The following is a 17,364-nucleotide window of genomic DNA, read 5'->3' as shown; positions in this document are numbered from 1 at the left end:
TCAATGAATATCATTTTCCCAGACTCATGAGGACAATTGTGATGTTCAATCAGCCCTGTTTAGTAAGGTTTTTCTAGCAGACCTCATGTAACCACAGTTCCTTTAGAAGCTGAAAAACATTTTGTCAGCATGGAGAGTAGGAGGAGCTGTATGGATGCCTTCCAGTTCTGATTTCTGATTTTGTAAGTCACTTCATAGGAAATTAGGTTAATCAAACAACAGGTCAGTCAATGTGCTTTTTGAAGGCAGAATAACCTAAAGAGTAATTTGATAGTCAGATAGAAAGTACACTAAAAGTAAGTCAAGATTTAATGCCCTAAATGAACTTATCAGTGTGCTGCATCTCTGCTCTCTTCTCTCTGCCCAAAATTTTACGCCTAACCGCTTCTTTTCCTATGTGATTTGTGGTGGGATAGTTTCATTTCTTGTCTTTTTGTCTTTTTCATAGTATTTTTTTTATAAGAAGTCCCTTCTTCCACTATATTATGTACCTGCAACTTTCTTAATTGCCATCCATGTGTGTGACTTTTCTCATTCATGGTCTTGTCCAACTGTAACTCTCATGGGTGTATCTCATGCTTTGAATAAAGTCTTCCAGTCACTTAGCAGTTGTGCAAAGGCCACAGAATTCTTTCTGTTGACATCAATAGGCTGTAGAAGAGGGTCCTACTGTATTTCTTATTCATTCTGTGTTGTTTATATGTCAGAAAAGGCAAACGTTATTTCTGTAGCAAGTAACGTTTTTTTTTTTAATATATTGTTGGCCGAGTCTTCAAAAGTAAATACATGCTACTAACAGGAAGAGAGAGACTTGGGAAGCAGAGATGGTATATATTATTTCAGATTAAAAAAACTCCAGAATTCTCAGTTCTAGTTATCTCAAAAAGAACCATGGGTTCACTCCTTGGAACCTGAAAATATAAAGAGAACAGCAGTCAAATGAACACTTGAATTTTATCACTAGATTGGAAAAGACATACACTAACAGAAACCTAAGCTTCAGAAGTGGTTGAGTGCATGGAGATACATGTGCAGGTGTGTATTCACAGAAAAACCAGCAGAACAGTAATTTGTTTCCAGATAAACTGAAAGGCAGGTAGATGCAAAAAGAAGAGCTCATCATGATCTATGTTTCATTAAAACTTAACTATTTAGGCTTAGTAGTGGGAAAAAGATATTTGAGGTTTGTAATTTTTTTTTTTTCCTGCAGCAAGGGAAACAGTTTTAGTAAACTTTAATAAACAGATTTAAATCTGTTTATTATTCCCAAGAGTAATTAAAGATATCGAAAAACCTGAAATTTATTTGCCCATGGACACATATATATAATAATATGACATTTAAGCAGAGCTGCAGCAAATAGTACATATTTTGATATCCCCAATTTTATAAATTGCTATACTAAGAATCTGCACCTAAAGCATATCTGTGCTTTATTGGAGCAGATCCCAAAATATTCATACATCAACCATTATCTGTAATGGTAACAATTGCCATACCTCTACTATACTAGTACCTGGCAAAATCTGTGAGGATTTGAACTATAGTAATTGTCAAAACATTATGTGCAATTGTCTGACTAAGAGCGTAGGAAAAAAGGTGGAGGATTGAGGGATGACACACTGCACAAAAGAAAAAATAATGGTTAGAGAGAAAAAAATTGAAAAAAGATTGAGGGGAAATTGCTATATTTGAAGAAATATTGATATAAAAAATTGCTGTCCAGTGCTGGCATAGAAACTGAAACTGTCCTCCCTTATCACAGGAAAAATGCACTGAGAAGTGCCTTGACATATACATGACTAGATAAATAGGTGGCCCATTATTGAAATTAGCTACATAAACTTTCTTCAGAAAAGAACAGACAGTATTGTTATTGAAGTATTTCCACTTCCTGGTGACTTATCTCTCTATAAGGAAATATATATATATAATGTATAGTTTTGCAAATATAATATATCTTTATAAAATAAGACTAGATGCATAACTAGTAGCAGTCAGATTATGTTATTTAAAAACATCATTGCTAAGATTTTGTTTTCTCATTGTGAGAGAAAAGCAACAACACCTCCTACAATTTTTAGGCACATCCTAATGGTCATTCTGTAAACTAACTTTACTTGAATTGTCCCTAAATGGAGATGTTTTTAAGGAGATGGATGATTGTACTGCAGACTTGCTGAGAAAGCAGCTGGATGTAGAACATCTCTAACCCATGCATAAATATAAAGTTCAGGTTTTATATAGAACAAAGTGCTTGAGTAGGTGAAGGTTATTTCAGACTCACATTATTTTCTCCCATTTCACTTCCCAATTCCTCTGATTTTTTCATTATGTGACTATATTTCATTTTAGCTTGTTGTTTTATTTCTTTATAATTAGAATAAATCAACACTCTACTAGTCTGCATGGTTGCTGTTTCTGAACATTTTTGATGCCATAGAATCTATCCAAACTAATAAATTGAGCATGGCTCTCATTCATTTCAAGTACAAAGGCCAGCTGGCATTAAGTAACTTATTTCTGTGCCTTCTTACCTTCCAGAGTCCCCACATGTAAATCAATCCTTTAAGAGTAGTCCCTGCCCTTACTAATTCCCAGCACATGCATGTGAATTGTCCACAAGACCACTGGTTGCCCCAGGTTAAAACTGTACCAAGAGCTGCTATAAGAGCATAGTGGCATAAAAAAATCACAGTCCAGTGTTAAAATTTCCTCCATATGGTGCCTAATTACCTAGTATGGAAATGTTTTTTTTTAATTTTACAGAAGAGGAGATAGCTAAAATTCTTTAGAACTTAATACTGCTTTCCTACCCTCAAATCATAATTTAAGGGTAAAAATTATGTAATAATCCTTCTTGTCCGAACCATCTTCCTAAATCTCCTATGTCTAGGCCCAAATCTTGAGACTGTTAAAGAAACCTCACCTTAAATCTCAAGAATGAGTTGATGTTCTCCTGTGTACCATAACTGGGATTAAATAATCAGCAGTTCCCCTCAATAGTCAGTATCTATTTTCTCAGATACCTTGGATTTTCACAAGTTTATTATTCAAAGAATGTTACATGTTTTCTACTACTGTAATAGCTTTGAACCATTATGATGCTGACAAATGATGGTAATCAAGCAAAAAAAGGAAGCAGGATGGTCACTGTCTTACAGACAGGAAAAACAAGGGAAAATTAAGTCAGCTAATTAATTAGGTTGATAAAATAAATTGATGAAGCTAATTAGTTTCCCTATATCTTACAGAATCAAAACATGAAATCAGTTTCTTAATTTCTACGGTCATGATTTCACCAGTTTGTCTTCTCATCTGTGTAATCTGGGTTTAAAAGGCATAAAGCAGATGTTTTTAGTGACTCACTCACTGATAGTAGTATGTAGGTCACAATTGTGTTCACAGGGTTCATGAAGACTTGATTTTGAGAGAAACAACAACCAAAAACCAGAGAAAATGGAAGTCAAGTCTGCAAAGTAGTATTTTAAATGCAATTCTTCATGCTTGTTCACATCAAGTATTACAGGTCTTTGGTATTACATATAAATTCAAAGCTGCACACAATCTTCTTGCAGTCTTCATTTATATACACAAGTAGTTAAAGTGATGTCAGCACAAACCAGAAAGCAAATCATATAAACAAAATGAAAATAGGTTCATCTTAGGCTCTGGTGGTTCTGTTTACTTTCATATCTGACTTTTCTAGACCATTTATGAAAGGTGAAATTCTAATTTGCTAAAATACTTAGGAATAGAAGATTTTGGCCTCTAATATAGCTTCCAAAGAATCACAGAGAATAAATCAGATACCATCAGTGAGAAATAAATGCAAAATTTATACTCATATTTATGTATATTTCCAGAGCATGCTATCCTGTTGTGATTTTAAGGGGGAAAAAAAGTCAAATCCTTCTGTTAATTTTAAAAGTATAGGTCACATACTACCTAAACTGTTGCAAAAACAGCAAAAAGTAATTTATACAAGAGAGTTTACAAAAATATGACCTAAAAAGCTTCTTAAAGAAACTTATATGTCTAACAGAAATTATCAAAATCATCTGATATTTTCATGTACATCATGCATACATTTTGAATACATTCAAAAGTTTTATTGGAAAGGCACTGTGAACATATTCCTAAAAGGAAATGGACATCTATGCCTGCATTTTGGTGGCAATGCATTAATCTCTAATCTGTTTGAAGAATATGTCCTGAACCCCTGTTTCTCAGTGTTGTACCTTAAAATGAACAGACACACAAAAACATCTAAAACAAAACCTGAGTTTCTCCATGTCAGTTATGTCTCCTTTTCAGTGAGTACTGCTCAGAGGCAAGTTTTAGGTCAGATTGTTTCTCCCAGTAGCTGTGTGAATTTGACCTGTTCAGGGATTTTCTCATCTCTCTATAGAGGTCTTGCCCTTTAATTCCTGTTATACAAAGGAACCAATTCAACTGTGAACAAGTGATCTAGATATCTTCCAGCTCTTTAGGCTCCTAAAGAATGAGTGCCCAATTCCTAGCTGCTAGACCAAACTGTGTCTTTGATTGTACTGCACAATGCCCTCCTCCACAGAGACATTCTGCAAGTAGAGATGATGCTGAATTGGAAATGAATGAGAATTCAAAGAGATGTCATTATATATTTTCTCTATTAAATATTAAATATTTCTATATTAAATTCATAGGTAGGGACTACAAAAGTGTGATCTGGGTGGTGCATTTTTGTTGTCTTCTTGGTTCCAATCTGTGTTTATAGCTTGGTCAGTTTACCTACTACTTGTAAATAAGTAAAACAAAGTTCATCTTGCAGCTAGTCCTATGTAACTAAGAAATCACTGGGGAATAGCTTTGGTTTTGACCGACATCTCATGAAACTATTACTGCATTTAGTAGTTCCTAAGAATAAGGAAGAAAGCATGCAATTTTTTACAGTGACAACGTGAAGAGACTTTGCCCCTTGCTGTGTTAGTTATAAACAAAAGAAATGCCAAGGATTATACAAACTGTAAAGCAAGTGTCCAATGCAAATAATTTGAAGGGTCCATTGATGGCCATGAAGATTATCAGAGGGTGGAGCATGTCTCCTATGAAGACAGGCTGAGAGAATTGAGTTTTTACAGCCTGGAGAAGAGAATGCTCTGGGATGACCTAATTGTGGCCTTCCAATACCTGAAGGGAGCCTACAAGAAAGCTGGACTTTAGCTAGCAAAATGTAATGACAGAACAAGGAGGAATGGCTTCAAACTGAATGAGAGTAGATTTGGATTGGGTATGAGGTAGAAATTCTTTACAGTGAGGGTGCTGAGACACTGGCAGGGGTTGCCCAGAGGAATTGTGAGTGCCCCATCCCTGGAAGTGTCCAAGACCAAGTTGAAAGGGATTTTGAGAAATCTGGTCTAGTGGAAGGTGTCTCTGCATGTGACGGGGGGCTTGGAACTAGATGATCATTAAAGTTCCTTCCCACACAAGCCATTCTATGATTCTGTGATTTATTCCTGAAGATTCAAGACAGCTCCTCTTGTACTTAAGCATCATCCCATGGTGTCATTCCTACAACACCCTGATTTATAGCATAGATTTTTTCAGTAGTTAAATGTTTTTGCCATTCATCTTAAGTGAAAAAAGATAAAATAATTATACTTTTGACTCACCAGCTATACTATTTTTCATGTATTAGCTATTTTGCAGGAGGTCTCAGCATAAAGTAAAAGAGAACATTTTCTGCTTTGTATTGTACTAGTGTCTCTGTTTGGTCAGACATTGCATTTGCGAGTAAACTTGTTTTTAAAATGCATCTAGTGACTGATGAGGATTATCTATGGAGGAAGGACAGTGGAAAGAAACATGGTGTATACTGTTGTTTAACATTAACATTAACAACATTCATGTTGTTTAACATTTCTTTTGCACAAAAGTATTTGCTGCCTGCAATTACTTTTGCAGTTAAAGAAAAATATCTTTCATAACATGGCCAAATAGTTGAATGCTAGCTGTGTGTATTTCATTGCTAAATTTAACACTGGCTCTGTCTGGCTTTCAGAGAGATTTTGTTTTTCCATATCTTTCTCTCTTTTTCTGTCTTCTAAATTGGTATGCTCATCTTGCCTCCTTGATATCTTGAAGATTTAAACAATGGCTAGGCAATAAATATTGATTTTCTGCATTTAGTTGTGGAAAACAGAATTTAGTTTTAATCATTGGAAGTGTTTTCCACAGGTTTAATGAAAAGTGATCTGAGAAAAGTTTGCATTCTTAATAACAGGTACAACTTTTTTTCCATTTATGCTCTGATAAACATAATCACACTGATTGATTCCTTAACCCATGAAGAGTAATGGATCAAAGTCTGACACAAATTGATAAGTTTGATTCTGTTTTCTTCTTAGTTCAAATCAGAAATAAATGGAAGTCAAGGGCATTTGGGAGCCACAGTACTGAGATCACAAGTTTATGACAGCTCATGAGACTGGTGATGACAACAAACGTAACGTTTTTATTCTAATATTATTTATAGGTAACCCACTATTAACCAGCAAAGTCAATGTTATAATAAATGTTTTGGATGTCAACGAGTTTCCTCCTGAAATTTCAGTTCCATATGAGACATCTGTATGTGAAAATGCCAAGCCTGGACAGGTATTTAAAATTTGTGATGCTTGCTCTTTTGCTTTTTTTTTCCTTATTATTTATAGCAGTAGAAATTTCTGGGTTTAAAAAAGTACATCATGGGCATAATTCTTCTACAAACAAAATGTTTGTGTTGGAAATACATCTTGGAAGTCTATTTGTTGACTTTTATGGTCAATTTGCAGTCTATTTTTTTTTAATTTCTCCTATTATATGGGCCTAAGCCACCCTTTACTGTGCATTTAATAGCTATGAGAGGAGAAAGCACCCCTTTCTTAAAGGGTTGTAACTGTGACAGAAGTAGTAGCAGATAAAGTGAGGCATAACCATTCAACCGAAAGCCATCACTTGATTTCCAATATAAATAATAAATATTAAATACCATGAATATACAGTAAATGATTCTGATTGTTATCAGATATGTCAAAGCAAGACCTTCTGAGTTCTCTGGTGGTTATAGAATTCAGACTTCTTGCTTCTACTGTGCAGTGTTTTAAGTGAATGACAGTAATCCAGCAAGATCTCACTTTCAACAGTTTCGTTTGATGTTCACTTTGCACTTCTACAAAACTGCTTCTTTAGGAAGAATGAACTGATGACAGAATTAATCTGGTTTCAGGTGATACAGACCATCACTGCAGCAGATAAAGATTTGTCACCAGCTGGGCAAAGGTTTTCCTTCAAATTGTCATCTGAGGCTTCCAACAAACCAAACTTCACAGTCCATGACTACAGAAGTAAGTTGGTTACCCACAACTCTCTGTCAGAGCAGCAGATTGTAGTGACAATGACAAATATGCTCACTTTCAATTACAGTTGTGTTTGCAGACCTAACGTTTTTCTTTGACATTTCTAATTGCTAAACTCTCTGGCACTTATATTAATATAAATTCAGGTCTTGCACCTTTTCTTATTTTTAGGGGCAGGAATTGTCAGAACACCAAAGGCTGAGATTTCCCTACAGGCCTCCAAAAACACTGCTACCTGTTTTATTTTCTTCCTTTTATCACTCAGTATCTCAGGAAGAATCCATATGCCAATGCAGGTATACCTTTAAACAAGGCACTCTTGCTGTCTTGTTTAAATACTATGACTTTGCTAACCATTTTCAAAGTACCCAGATGTTGTGCTTTCTTAAGGATACATAGTCCTGCACTACAGTGAGTTCTAAATATGGACTGCTGAAGTACAACACCCTTAATAACATGTAAATTTATACAATTGACATCCTTGATTTTTCTTCCAACATTTGTCGTAACCGAATATCCTTTTTTTATCCTAATTAAATTGAACATCTTTTGTTAGATGGCAAAGAAAAAACCAAGACAAAAAAAATTAATCTTTTTTTTTCTACTGTAAGCATTCCCAAGGATGTAGTTTTGTGAACAGACATAGCTTAACTGAACCTGTAGTAAATTTTAACTACTAACTACTTTAGTCAAATAAACGAAAAATAAGTATTTGAGCTATTAGAAGAACTTTAAATTTAAATTACACTTCAAAGAAAGAACACCTAAAGCCATCCAAAAAAAATCAAAAACATTTGACTCTGCAGGTTATAAGTATCTAAAAAAGTATATAATTCTTAATTTTTTAATTGCTGTTTTCAATTTAAATTTGAGGTTACATTGTTTGTGAAGTAAAAGTTCCTTTCTTGTGAATTAAGTGACCCGAGCCCATAAAACTGCTAGAAATTAATAATCCACCAATTGAAATAAAATTGCAAAAGCCTTTTTTTAGCCTTTAAAAAAAAAGTATTTAGATTATGTATATGGCCCACATAATTTTTGAAGCCACACATTATTGACATTCTTATTTAGTAGAAACCTTAAGCCAACTACATAAGCTAACCACTATTAATCCTGAAGAAACATCAGGAAGAAATAAATTTGAAAAAACAAACTGCTCTTATTTTCTCTTTATGTATAGCTCTCCTGTGAGGCTGATACAATGAAAATGGTTTCTTCTCAAACTTAATAGTGACTTTTTATCTTTGTGTGTCACAGATAGTTAAAGAGATTGAACCAATGAGCCAAGAACATCACTTAAGGATTCATAAATAGAGAATACAGTGAAACCATTCATAATATTGTAGACATGAATACTAGTATCTTATAAAACCAAAACTGGGTAGCTCTAATGCATTTTATCAAAGGGCATTCAAACAATTTTCTTGAGACAGACAGCTCAATGAATATGAAGGATGACTTGACAACAGATCCAGGCTCCCTTACTTCTGTTCCTGGAAGATCTGGGCATTACTCTGCTCTGGAACATAGTTCAAAGCCCATATGGGTAGAATCTTCACAATTATATAGTCTTTGAACATAAATACTATATATTTCTAAATACCTTTAAATTTTTTGGTAAAGATTTCTTTAAAATAAGATCTTTAATTTCTTTCTTTTGCTTGTCTGTTTTTTAAAATATCCCTTAACTTCACCAAGGTTTGTTGTTTTGATTTTTTAAAATAATAACAAACTTCTGCTTTAAAAAGAAGTTATCTCAGATAATTTTAACAGATTTAAATAATCAAAAGAATTTTTAAACTTAGCAAGTCTATATAGTAATTGCAGCTTTTGTAAGTGTACTTAGCATGTTAGTTTGGCAAAGAAATTGTTCAAATATTATTAGATAATTAAATTTCCCTGTTTAAACAGTAATGTTGACACTGAGATGACTTTGGATCTCAGTAATCTGTTAATGAAGCTTCCCTACTGCATAAAAACAAGTGCAATATTCTGATAAAAACTGGAAACCTCCAAGATATAAACTTTTAAAAGCACTTCTTAAAACTTATTAAAAAAATAAAAAAGAAAAAAGAAATATCTGATTTGTTACAATGTCTGAAACAAAAAAAACCATAAAAACCTTTTTTCATTGTCAATGATTCACAGAGATATTAGAAAAAAATCTGTTTAAACAAAAACCCTGTCTTGCAGTATCATCTGCCTTTTTTTTGCCAAAAAGGTGGACAAAGGTCTGTTCTGTGCACAATTGAGAGATGTGGCAACACAACCTTATTTTCACTAGAGAAACCTTTTAAAAACAAGTACCATTTTCTATTAAGTTAGCAATTATGTAAGCAACAGGTAGGTATTTTGTGAAAGCAATTTTTTCTATTTTTTGAGGACAGAGTACTGTTTTTTTCACTGTAGTACAAATAATGCTTTTACAAATAAAGGTGGCATTTAAAAATTTTAAATATATCAAGAAGCCCTAATCCTCGTGCTATTCTATACAACTGACAATCATGTGTAGTCTGATACTTCAGCAGGTATTCTTGTGCTGCACCCAAGAGAAGCCCCCAACTTCAGAATATAACTTAATGAGGATTAGAGCAAGACAGAAGCTCAAGGTTGCCTTTCAGCAGCACTGAGGTCAATCTACCTTGTTAATAGAAGTGATGCCCTGGCAGAGCTGGAGTGCTTCCAAAGGGACTGCAGGTCTCCCTCTTCCTGCTTTGCTGGCCTCACTCTGCTCTCTAGAGTGCAGCTTTCATGTGGAGCACACTCCATTGCTCATGTAAGAGAAAGAATTTCCTTTTCTCACACATATCCTATAAATTAATTTATTGCCAACTGATTGAAAAATCAGAAGCTATCTCAACTTTTCTAGACTCTTCTGTATAGAGTTCAAACATCCACCTGTGTTCATATTCTCAAAAGAACTTTGAACAATTGAAAGAGGTCATAAAAGAGCAACAAAAAGTGTTCAAAATCAAGGAGTTAAGAGGCTGATCTGATTGATTCTTCTCAATGGAGGATGGGAAGTTATTTAGTTGCATTGTAAGCTATTAAAGTGATCTTCAGTGTTTCAATTAGAGGAAAAAATTAAAGAAAATAAATAATTCTAATAATAGAAATATGGAAAAAAATAATAGAAATAAGATTAAAGTTAATGTCTTCAAATTAGTTCTTAAACTTTTTATACAGTGCAGGTGATTAATCATAGATAGAAAGAAAAAGCTGAAGATGGAAGCTCGTTTGATTCAAACTATTCTGAGCCATTTTTTCTTTTCAAAACTAAGTGTAACTGAACTTGACCTGTCCATGTTTGAGTTTGATGAAAAGGAGGTGCCTGAAACATTTTTTTAGCTATGCATCTTCTCAGTGGCATCTAATCATAACATACCTAATTTTGGGTATTTAGGGTTCCTCCTTATTGTCCTTAATAAGAACTCCATACCAGTATTTGAGTGTGACATTCAGAGCCCTTAATCCTTTTACCTCATAACAAACCTCTGAGGCATGAAAACCATCATGTGACATCTTTTAAGAAATATGATAAACCATATAGGTGAGATAGAAAATTGTAATTGCAGCAGGTTACTTTTTATTTTGTTCTTCCATCTCATTAATTCCCTGCCAAATTAATTTTGGTTTTGCTTTTAATGTAATTATTTTAATCTTTACATCATTTCCTGGCTAGTTTGTTTGATTCAGGAAAAGCAACAATAACTAACTGGGAACAAATTACAGAAGTCTACAAGTGGACTAATTGATGGAAACTGTACTGATTTTTTTAGTACTCAGTTCATTTCTCTAGTTATTTTTAACAGAACAGGAAAGTTAAAATAATGATTGCATATTGTCCATGTATATGACTTTTTTTTTTTAAGGTAATTAATTAGTTGATAGAGACATTATTCTAAATTCATATGCAATCAAAATCCTTTGGACCACAGGTTTAGAATGTAAGGAGATCACGTGAAAAAAACTGAAAAGTCTTCATAATCACACTTGTAATGTTTTGTTTGGGGATTTTTTAGTTATTTTTATCTTTGAAATTTCAGCTGTTAAAAGGTTTACAAGAAAAGGAATATTGTTTAAGGCTCTGCAAAAACTAACTGTACCAGTCAGAATACAATACCTTCTGTAAAGGCAAAGCAAGGCAATTACGTAATGCATGTCATTCACCAAGTTTCAAATATGAAATACCAGCCTATTACTGAGGGTGATGCAAGCTACAATATGGAGTGAAGTACACAATAAAAATCTGCTAACGACTGTCATATTTTACAGACAACACAGCTGGGATTGAAACCAGGAGAAATGGCTACAGCAGAAGGCAGCAAGAGCTGTACTTTCTTCCAGTAGTAATTGAAGACAGCAGTTACCCTGTCCAGAGCAGCACAAACACTTTGACTATCCGTGTTTGCAGATGTGATTCTGATGGCACCATCCAGTCCTGCAACGTGGAAGCAATCTTCTTACCAGTCGGCCTCAGCACAGGAGCTTTGATTGCAATCTTGTTGTGTATTGTTATACTTCTAGGTTAGTACTCATGAAACCCTGCAAAGTGCTTTACTCCCATTATTCACTAGCTTCACCTAGTTTTTACCAAAATCCATGGAAAATGTGTGGCTGTTTATTTCTGTTTATTTCCCAAAGCACTGCTCATGACTATGAATCTGCTAACCCATGCAATATCTCTTATTGCATTAAGAGAATCAGTTTCCAATGGAATCCAAATAATATTTTTTCTCTAAAATTATTTTAAATATCTTTCTTGAAAGATTATTTTTTTAGATTATTACTAAAGTAGACACATTCTACTGACAGTAACAGCAGTCGGAACACAGAAAGAGTTTTTATTTAATTCTTCAGGACCACTTAAGCAAAAGGCGAATGAAGAAATGGAAGAGGAGAAAATAATTGTAACATAGACTGTTACTGGCCACATCTATATTAAGCTTCACAGGAAGATTTTATTATTTCAGCCAGGCATTGATTTCATAAGGTGGCATTATTACTTGTTCTACCTTATATTTATATACTGTGTTATTACAGCATATCAAAACTGCATCTTACTTGTAATATAGCCTGAAGGAACTGCTAATGAAATAAACACAACTTTAAAGCTTACACAGGCACAATGTGGGCTTTAGAAATCAGATTGAATTTTACAGATGCTGGCCTATGCCTAGTTTTGATATTAGTGGCATCCAAGGTCCCATGATAGCCTAATGTGTACCCAAAAATAGCTCCTGACATAGACTATAATGTGGATAACTCATTGCATTTGGATGATGCATGTGCCACTTAAGTAAGTTACTAAAGGCTCAGGGTTACAGAAATAGGTTCTGAGTAAGAGTGGATAAAAGTCAGGATTTCTCCTCCATGTCAAAAAATTATGTTGTAAGAAAAATATTTTTCAAATCAGAACAAGAATGTCAAATGGTCACACTTTCCATGGAGTAGCATTTATAGTCACAAATACACTAATTCTGGAGAATTTAAAACAAAACTGAAAACCAACTAAACAAAACAACTTCAGTTTTTCTGAAGCAAGAAAAATGCTGTCTCCTTTGCCACAATTCTAGTTAGAGCATGTGGATACCCCACAACTTATCTGGGCGACATATTCCTCTGCTTGACTTCCTGGTGATAAAGCCCGTTTTTCTTACATTTTAATGGAATTTTCTGCATTTCAGTTTGTGTCCATTGCCTCTTGTCCTGTAACAGGACACCCCTCAGAAAAGCCTGGCTCTATCTTTACTTCCATCCTCAGGTATTTATTCAAATTGGTAAGATCCCACTGTACCTTCTCCAGAATGAGCAGAGAATGAGCAGACCTGGTTCTCTTAGCCTGTCCTTGTGTGGCAGACGGTCCCATCCCTTAATCATCTTTGTGCTTCTACACTGGACTCACGTCAGGGAGTTCATGTCCATCTTTTATGGAGGAGCCCAGAACTGGGCCCAGAACTCCGAGTGTGTATAAGCAGAGCTGAGCAGAGGGCAATGACCATATCACTAGACCTGCTAGCAATGTTTCTCCTAATGCAGTCCCAAATGCTGTTGATCTTTGACACAAAGGCACACTGATGGCTCATGGTGAACTTCCTTTCCACCAGGATCACAAAGCCTCATCCATCAAACTGCCTTCTGGTCAGTTGGCCAACAGCATCTACAGTGGGCAGTTACTCTTCTCTCTGTGTGGGACTTGTAATTTCTATTTTTTGAACATCATAGAGTTCCTTTTGGCCCACTCCCTCAGCCTGATGAGATCCTTTTGAACAGTGGAACCACTCTTTTTTTATTGCCTGAAAACTTGCTGAGGGTGCACTCCATCCCACCATCCAGGCTATTTATGAAAATATTAAACAAAAGTAGTCCCAGTACCAAATCCTGTGGTACTTTATTAGAGACTGGACTCCATCTGGTCTTTGAAATATTGCTCACAACCTTTACAGTCTGGTAGTTTGGCGGCTTTGCAATCCACCCCACCATCGCTTCTATATTACACACTTTCTCAGGTTTTCTGAGAAGATTGTTATGAAAGATAATATCAAAAGTTTTGGTAGAATTGGGATAAAATTACTGCACTTTTCTCTCTTCATCAACGAGTCATCTTATTGTGGAAGGCTATCAAGTAAGCAAAGCAGAAATTCACCTTCATAAATTCATGCCTGTTGGTCTTACAACCCTTCTTGGTTTCCAGAATTATTTGCTCCATCACTTTCCTAAAAATCAAGGTGATACTGGCTGACCACTCTAGATCCTTAGCTCATTCTTCTTGTCCTATTTGAAGATAGGAGTGACATTTGCTCCAGTTTTCAGAAACCTTTCTCAGTCACCAAGACCTTTCAAAAATTATCACAAATAACCTCACAATGATAGCAGCGACCCTCCTCATCATTCATGTGTGTATCTCACCATATCCCATGCACTTGTGTGTCCAGTTAGTTCAAGTATTCTCTATCCTGATCCTCTTCCACCAAGGATTAGATCTTTTGTATTTCAGACTTTCTCTCTGGTCTCAGAGACATGGAATTACTGAAGGACAACTTTACAAAAAAAGACAGAGGCAAAGAAGTTGCTGACTAGGTTGGCCTTTTCCATGTCATTTGGCAACACTCCCCTGCCCCATTCAGTAGTGGGCCCACCTTCACCCTTCTACCCTTTCTTTCTGTCTTACTTGTACAAAGTCTTTTTGCTGCCCTACATGTCCTTCCTGAGACAGCTCCATGCAGGCTTTCTCTTTCCTTACTGCATTCCTGTGTGTTCAGATTGTCACCGTATATTCCTCCTGGCCCGCATGTTCCTTTTGTCAACTCTTAGATGCCTCTTTTTTCATCACCGAGCTTAGTCAAGAGCTTCTTATCCATTAGTGCAGGCCTCCTGCTGCCTTTTCTTGATTTCCTGCTCCTCAAGTTGGACCACTGTTGAGTTTGGAGGACATGATACTTAAAAATCAGTCAGCTCTCCTGGACCCCTCTTCTCTCCAGAACCTTATAACAAGTAATATTTTGAAGCAGATCCCTGAAGAGGCTGAAGTGTACTGTATAAAAATATACAGGAGGATTATTTTTTCTGTATTGCAAAAATTCCATTTTTTTCTAATATACTGTGGGGGTCTTGGTTTAGTTTTTAATTCTTGTCTTCAATGTGTAAATTTAGGGTTCTTTTCTCTATTTTTCTATAGAAAATATTTTTTAAAAAAATCACATCTCTGTTTCTCTGAACTAAAGCCTGAAGTCCTATTCATTTGCAAAGCAGGCCAGCAGGAAAATTATTTGGTACTTTCTTCAGCAGCACAGCAAGCACTTGGGAAAGTTAGACTCCTATGTCAAAGAGCAAGTAATTTTTCATTGGCTAGAGCACTGCTAAGCACTGCTCTTTTCTAAGGACAAAAATCTCTTTGATTGCTTGTGACTTTCAAAGAAAGCTATAATGATGTGTCATCAAAGTACTAAATTATTTCTCTGCATGTCTTAACTTTAGTTGTCTCTCGTTACAGTCATTGTGGTACTGTATGTAGCACTACGGCGGCAGAAGAAAAAAGACACCCTGATGACCTCTAAAGAAGACATCAGAGATAATGTTATCCATTATGATGATGAAGGAGGTGGAGAAGAGGACACCCAGGCTTTTGACATAGGTGCCCTGAGGAATCCCAAAGTGATTGAAGATAATAAAATACGCAGGGACATAAAACCAGACACCTTGCGTTTTACACGCCACAGACCACCAGCGGAAGATAACACAGATATAAGAGATTTCATTAATCAAAGGCTGCAGGAAAATGATGTAGATCCATCTGCACCCCCTTATGACTCCTTGGCTACCTATGCGTATGAAGGAAATGGATCTGTTGCAGAGTCTCTGAGCTCTATAGACTCCCTCACTACAGAGGCAGATCAGGATTATGACTATCTCAGTGACTGGGGACCTCGCTTTAAGATCCTGGCAGATATGTTTGGAGAAGAAAGTTATAACCCTGACAAAGTCACTTAAGTACAACTACAACAGTGAAACAAAAAGAAAAGCAACCCAACAACAAATTTAAAAGATAAACCTAAGCTTTATATAAGACAATTATTAAAGACAGCAATTGTTTCCAGCAAGTTACTACATTTATCATACCGTCAGTTTTGGTTTGATTTAAGAAAGAATGATAAATCCTGTAACATACACAGGTTTTTGTTGTTGTTATTTTGTTACTCTGGAATTACACCGAGACAAGCTCAGGCCTACAAGGTGCAGTTTACTGACCTGACTTAGAAAGAAGGTAGCTTTCTGGCATCATGGTGGAAGAGTGGTAGCTTTTTCGTAATTCCACTAAAGTGCCTATTGAAACTTTTATCATTTAAGTGGTAAACTGTCTGCTGTGATGGTGTTACAAAACTGAATGGTAAATCAAACACGAACTTTAAGACAAGAAGCAATAGCAACATGCTGACTTCATTTAGAAAAAAAAAAAATGGAGATCACTTCCTGGAGTATCTAATGACTAGAACTGTGGGGGAGGAGGGGGGGTGTGTACATTGTGTTTGGGGATTATGTTTGTTGGTTTTTTTAAAGAAAACAGTATGTTGAGACATCATATTTCCTCTTCCAGAGTTTCACTGAAAATTTAAGTTTAAAATGCTATTGCTCACTTTGAAGATGTAAAGCCCAAATTAAAAAGGAAAATATCTTAGCATACATCAGTGAATATTTAAAATGTTCATACAAATACTACATTTTTCCAAAATAATAAAAAGATGAAAGCAGCTATTCCGTGATGTGAAGGAAATTTCCCTTGTCTCCTTCTTTTGAAATGAGACTATTATTAGAACGTAAAAATGGAGAGAGTTTTTAAAGACTGTTATTGTACTTTGAGTACCAAGACACCTTTTCCATTGTAAGTATCACTAAAGAAGTACATGTAAATAACTCTACACCACTTTTCTTTTGCAGTTAGATTGTTACTTTGTAGGCACCATAAGCATATATATTATAAATATAGTTATTTTTCCATTGATTGTCTGCTACAGTTCAGCATATCACCATATTTCACTGCCACATCCACAGGAAACATTTTAGAAAACCTTTTGAGGTTGGAGACTTCCTTAATTTTGTTCTTGACAAAATTTAAACAGAATCAGAATAAATATATAAACCAGCACTTTTGTCCACTTTTTATGTACATACCCATGCCTAAATGTAGCTGTGCAGATGACAGAAGTTCAGATATGCACAAGGCATTTTGTCTTGGAAAATGTCTTGCAAAACTATTTTATGTGACTTTTTCTGATGATCTAAGGCATAGACATTTTGTAAGACAATGGTTTATGGGTCTCAAAGTGCATATATCCTTATATTCTCCTTCCAAAGTCTCTGCAGTGTTATACAATCTGTTTGAGCTCTACTCACTATTAATGGCACTGCCAAGGTCAGCCTGAGTCTCTCTTGAGCCAGAAGTCTTTTATTCACCTCAGGTCTATAGCTTACCTTTTGTATAGATAAG

General features: G+C 35.3%; 1 protein-coding gene across 6 annotated transcripts in view; it reads left to right on the top strand.

The window, feature by feature from the left end:
* CDH12 (cadherin 12) overlaps positions 1 to 16,631 on the top strand; it is a 626,739-nt gene extending 610,108 nt beyond the window's left edge. For all 6 annotated transcript variants that reach the window (XM_085570925.1, XM_021546438.4, XM_021546413.4 and 3 more), the window contains 4 exons: positions 6,518 to 6,639; positions 7,250 to 7,367; positions 11,655 to 11,906; positions 15,373 to 16,631. In XM_085570925.1, the coding sequence (XP_085427051.1) occupies positions 6,518 to 6,639; positions 7,250 to 7,367; positions 11,655 to 11,906; positions 15,373 to 15,869 (989 nt within the window). In that variant the 3' untranslated portion in view covers positions 15,870 to 16,631. The remainder of the gene's footprint in view (positions 1 to 6,517; positions 6,640 to 7,249; positions 7,368 to 11,654; positions 11,907 to 15,372) is intronic.
* Positions 16,632 to 17,364: the final 733 nt, after the last annotated feature.

Source organism: Lonchura striata, chromosome 2, assembly GCF_050655825.1.
Source record: "Lonchura striata isolate lonStrDom1 chromosome 2, ASM5065582v1, whole genome shotgun sequence".
In the NCBI taxonomy this organism is placed as follows: Eukaryota; Metazoa; Chordata; class Aves; order Passeriformes; family Estrildidae; genus Lonchura; species Lonchura striata.
The sequence above is the reverse complement of the archived record's forward strand: the minus strand, read 5'-3'. Positions and strand labels throughout refer to the sequence as shown.